Here is a 5,626-nt window from a genome sequence, read left to right on the forward strand (position 1 = left end):
AAGTGATAGGGCCAGATGCCATGATCTTCATTTTCTGAATGTTGAGCTTTAAGCCAACTTTTTCCACTCTCCTCTTTCACTTTCATCAACAGGCTTTTTAGTTCCTCTTCACTTTCTGCCATAAGGGTGGTGTCATCTGCATATCTGAGGTTATTGATATTTCTCCTGGCAATCTTGATTCCAGCTTGTGCTTCATCCAGTCCAGTCTTTCTCATGATGTACTCTGCATATAAGTTAAATAAGTAGGGTGACAATATACAGCCTTGACGTACTCATTTTCCTATTTGGAACCAGTCTGTTGTTCCATGTCCAGTTCTAACTGTTGCTTCCTGACCTGCATACAGGTTTCTCAAGAGGCAGGTCAGGTGGTCTGGTATTCCCATCTCTTTCAGAATTTTCCACAGTTTGTTGTGATCCACACAGTCAAAGGCCTTGGCATAGTCAATAAAGCAGAAATAGAAGTTTTTCTGGAATTCTCCTGCTTTTTCGATGATCCAATGGATGGCAATTTGATCTCTGGTTCTTCTGCCTTTTCTAAAACCAGCTTGAACATCTGGAAGTTCATGGTTCATGTTTACTTAGCCATAATAAACTATAGAAAGTTAATTGCATATTAATCTAAATAGCATCTCATTTATACATCTTAGCCAAGTAAACTAAATCATACCATACCAGAGCAACACCTCCTCCATAGTGTTTATCACACATCCTCCCTTGAAAAGTTGCACCAATATAATTTGATTTTTCTCTGTAACTTAAGTTTAAAAAAGCATAATCATATAACTTTGCAAAATTAAGCACAATTATAATTAAATTTAACTAGTACTTTCTTGTTTTGCATACTCAAATAACAATTTCAGATATTTCCACTTAACAACACTAGGATAAGAAAGCATAGAAATGGATGATATGTGTCTGCTTATTTTTAAAATAGTAATATAGATTAAAAATAATAAAAAGTGAATTATCATATGAATTTTTAGACAGTAATGAAGATTCTTTTTTATATAATTTTTTCAAAATTTACTGATTCTTAAAAAGTAAATATAATAAAAATAAATAAAATTCCTTAAAACTAGAAAGCTAAGACATTTCAGTTGACAAATGGGCAGAGTAAGCTTCTGGGTTGAAACCCCCCCTTAATCAGATATAATTAGCCTGGTCTAACCATGCAAAGGTATGTGTATTTGTGGAAGAAAAATAATATAAAAGGCTAAAATTTTATAATTATATATATGAGTTTTACATAATATGATAATATATAATACATATGGGTCCTGAATATTGATAAGAGAAAAACAAAGAGATTATTAAATAGAAATGGAGGCTTGTATTTTTAAAAATGTGGTTGATTGTGAATATAGTACATTAGAGATACTGAAATGTACAATATTGTTTCCATGTCATTATTTGCTTTTGTTTTATAGAAACAAAGCATAAAAAGAAGGCTACATCTCTAAATTCATAGAATACATTTCTTCAAATAGATATTGCTAATATTTTACATTTAGTTAAGTGTTAGTTACTCAGTCGTGTCTGACTCTTTGTGACCCCATGGACTGTAGCCCACCAGGTTCCTCTGCCAATGGTATTTTCCAGGCAAAAATACTGAAGTGAGTTGCCATTTCCTACTCCAGAGGATCTTCCCAACACCAGGATTGAACTCACATCTCTTGAGTCTCCTGCATTGGCAGGCAGTTTCTTTACCCCTAGTGTCACCAGTTAGGCACATTTAATGATATGTTATATACTCAGTGTAAGAAGACATACTTTAATAAGATTGAAGCAGGTTTTAACTATCAGCCAATATATAGAGTAATCGATATTCGTAATTCTGCCATAAAACTTATGTTGTGAAAAATACTATTCACAGGATATTGTATGTAAAGAAATGACAAGATATTTTTTCCTTAATGGCTTGTCAGAAATTAGGTCAAATTACAGATGCTTTCTAATGTGTAATATTTAGTAATGACAAGATATACTTACACAAGTAAAAACGCCATATCATGTGGACGTAGGACAAGATAAGATCGTTTCCATTTTACAAATCTGTGTAATAATTCATTAGCATCTCCAGTTACTGGAATTTTATTTTCATCTATCCAAAGCTCTAATGAAGATAGAATTACTGTAATATTAAGTGAAGTAAAAATCTAAAATAGGAGACATAAAGAAAATATGTTTAAACTATATGGCTTAAATAGATTTGGGAATTTATCTGCAAAAATAAACACTATACAAGACATACACATTAAAAATATAAACTGCAAATCTGGATTGCATCTTATAAATTATATTAGTGAGTAATAAGTATCACAAATAAACCAAGTAATAAGGAACATTTTGATATGCTTGTACTTAATTAAGCCAGGCCAATGTCAAGTGCTTTACCTAATTTAATCCTTACAAAACCCTAAGTAGGTATTTATAATTATTAATTACTGCAATTAAAGAGTTAGAAAACTTAAAATGGTTATATATTTGCCCTCTTTCACACAACATATGTAGTCAGGCAGGGTGATTAAAAAAAAAACACTCTGAAAACTGTTTAGGTAACACAGGCAAATGCATAAGTACACACTTACAGCATTGGTCAATCCAGTCAACTGGAAAATCTTTTGAATGACAACAGTCGTATCAGCACCCATATGATTATACTGAAAAAGATAATTTGCATTTTAGATCTAAATATATATATATTGCTTCCTATCTAATAATGGTTATTATACTTAAATTGTAAAAGTTAAGAAATTTTTTAAAATTACCAATTTATTAGTTTTTAAACATTATCTATTATTATAGATAGCATGATATATATTAAGTGTGAAAATGAAAAACAAAAAAAAGACACTACAAACTTTCACAAAAATAAGAAAACTTTCTAAATTCACTTATGAGGCCATTTCATGGGAAATAGATGGGGAAACAGTCAGACTTTATTTTTTTGGGTTCCAAAATCACTGCAGATGGTGATTGCAGCCATGAAATTAAAAGATGCTTACTCCTTGGAAGGAAAGTTATGACCAACCTAGATAGCATATTGAAAAGCAGAGGCATTACTTTGCCAACAAAGGTCCATCTAGTCAAGGCTATGGTTTTTCCTGTGGTCATGTATGGATGTGAGAGTTGGACTGTGAAGAAAGTTGAGTGCCAAAGAATTGATGCTTTTGAACTGTGGTGTTGGAGAAGACTCTTGAGAGTCCCTTGGACTGCAAGGAGATCCAACCAGTCCATCCTAAGGGAGATCAGTCCTGGGTGTTCATTGGAAGGACTGATGCTAAAGCTGAAACTCTAATACTTTGGTCGCCTCATGTGTAGAGTTGACTCATTGGAAAAGACCCTGATGCTGGGAGGGATTGACAGCAGGAGGAGAAGGGGACGACGGAGGATGAGATGGCTGGATGGCATCACCAACTCGATGGACATGAGTTTGAGTGAACTCCAAGAGCTGGTGATGGACAGGGAGGCCTGGTGGGCTGGATTCATGGGGTCTCAAAGAGTCGGACACGACTGAGCAACTGAACTGAACTGAAACATTATCTATTATTATAGATAGCATGATATATATTAAGTGTGAAAACAAAAAACAAAAAAGACACTACAAGCTTTCACAAAAAGAAGAAAACTTTCTAAACTCACTTATGAGGCCAGCATTATCCTAATATCAAAACCACTCAAAAATAGCACGAATAAAAGAAAATTATAGGCCAAATTCCTAATGAATATAGGTGGAAAAATTCTCAAGAGAATATTGGCAACATGAATTCAACAACACACTGAAAGGATCATATACCATGATCCAGTGAGATTTATTCCAGGGATCCAAGAATGGTTTAATCTCTCTGAATCAATCAGTGTGATACACCCCATTAACAAAATGAAGAATAAAAAAATCATATGATCATCTCAATAGATGCAGAAAAAAACATTTAATAAATTTCAATCTGCTTTCAGGATAAAAACTCACCAAAGTGAATATAGAGAGAATACACCACAACATAATAAAGGCCATGATCAACATCACACTCAGCAGTGTAAAGTTGGAAACTTTCCCAATAAGACCAGGAACAAGAGAAGGATACCTGTAGTTGCCACTTTTATCTAACATAGTACTGGAAGTCTCAGTCAGAGCAATTAGGCAAGGAAAACAACTACAAGGTATTCAAATTGAGAAAGAAAGAAGTGAAACTGTCACTATTTGCAGGTGACATAAATAGAAAACCCTAAAATGAAAGTGTTAGTTGCTCAGTTGTGTCCAACTCTTTTGGACTGTAGCCCACCAGGCTCCTGTCTATAAAATTCTCCATGCAAGAATGCTGGATTGGGTAGCCATTCCCTTCTCCAGGGGTTCTTTCCAACCCAGGGATTAAAGCTGGGTTTCCTGCATTGCAGGCAGATTCTTTACCATCTGAGGCACCAGGGAAGCCCATCAAAAAACTGTTGGAACTAGAAAGAAATTCACTAAAGCTGCAAGATACAAAACCAATATACAAAAATCGGTTATATTATCTCTTGACAATAATAAGCTATCAGAAAGCAAAACTAAGAAAACAATGCCATTTACAACAGCATCAGAAGAATAAAATACCTAGGAATAAATTTAACCAAGGAAATGAAAGATCTTTTCACTGAAAACTATATAAAGACATTGATTAAAGAAACTGAAGAAGGGAGAGAGCAAGGTGGTGGAGGAGTAGGAGGACCTGGAGTACATCTCTCCCCACAGATACATCAGGAATACACCTTCAGACACAGAAGTACATGCAGGACACCAGCTGAGAGTGGACAGGAGTACCTGACCAGTGGAAAAGAATTTATAGAACCACACAAAACTCGGTAGGACGAAGGAACTAGGGAGAAAGATAGGAGTGTTAGTAGGACTGGACCTGCCCTCAGTGGGTGGGGAAAGTGAAGCAGGGGTCCAATCCCAACATCGGGGCAATTGTCTGAGTCAGAAGAGAAACATTTAAGGCTGAGAGTGAAACATCTGAACTGTGGCACCTAAATGGAATGAGAATCAGACAGTCCTTGCTGCAGCCATACATACCCGGGACAGGGATGTAGGTTCCCTAGAAGGCACAGTGGCTGGGAACTTGAGTTTAAGGATTGTGGAGCAATCCCAGGGTGAGGGCTGCTGTTGACTGTGGAGAGACGGATCAAGGGGATATGAGAGAGGAGACTGTGGTGGGAAAATCCTGTGGAGGAAAGCCATGTGGAAGCAAGGCAATATGGGTGTCACATGGAGGGGTGGAGCCATCGCCATACCCTCTCTCTCCACACACGCCTGCATCAGCAGCTGAACAATAGAAAGGCTGGCCCTCAAACACCTGACACACTGCACTACAGAGTAGGACTCCATCCAGGGTGCCCCTTTAAGTGACTGATGTGCAAGACCACACAGTAGGACCCCAGCCAGGGGCGTGGGCCCTCTATGTGCCTAATGGGTCAAGCAACAGAGAAGGACCCCGGGCAAGTGCCTGAACAGGCAGAGATGCAGAGAAAAACTGGCTATAGAGGCCTTCTGATCGCCAGCTACAAGAAACTTGAAGAAAGACTCTGATAGGGCCATAACTCCTGTGGCGGAGGCAGTCTGTGCCCCTGCACACTTGGCACCTAGGGTCCC

At 37.0% G+C, this 5,626-nt stretch overlaps 1 protein-coding gene across 1 annotated transcript in view; it reads right to left on the reverse strand.

Annotated features, from left to right (window-relative positions):
* The window catches only part of ADAM2 (ADAM metallopeptidase domain 2), a 102,424-nt gene that overhangs the window by 55,509 nt on the left and 41,289 nt on the right, over nt 1-5,626 (reverse strand). The window contains exons 8-10 of the mRNA XM_010846350.1: nt 2,589-2,660; nt 1,990-2,156; nt 673-754 (exon numbers count right to left, since the gene is read on the reverse strand). Of these exons, the coding sequence (XP_010844652.1) occupies nt 673-754; nt 1,990-2,156; nt 2,589-2,660 (321 nt within the window). The remainder of the gene's footprint in view (nt 1-672; nt 755-1,989; nt 2,157-2,588; nt 2,661-5,626) is intronic.

Source organism: Bison bison, unplaced genomic scaffold (genome assembly GCF_000754665.1).
Source record: "Bison bison bison isolate TAMUID 2011002044 unplaced genomic scaffold, Bison_UMD1.0 scf7180017864236, whole genome shotgun sequence".
In the NCBI taxonomy this organism is placed as follows: Eukaryota; Metazoa; Chordata; class Mammalia; order Artiodactyla; family Bovidae; genus Bison; species Bison bison.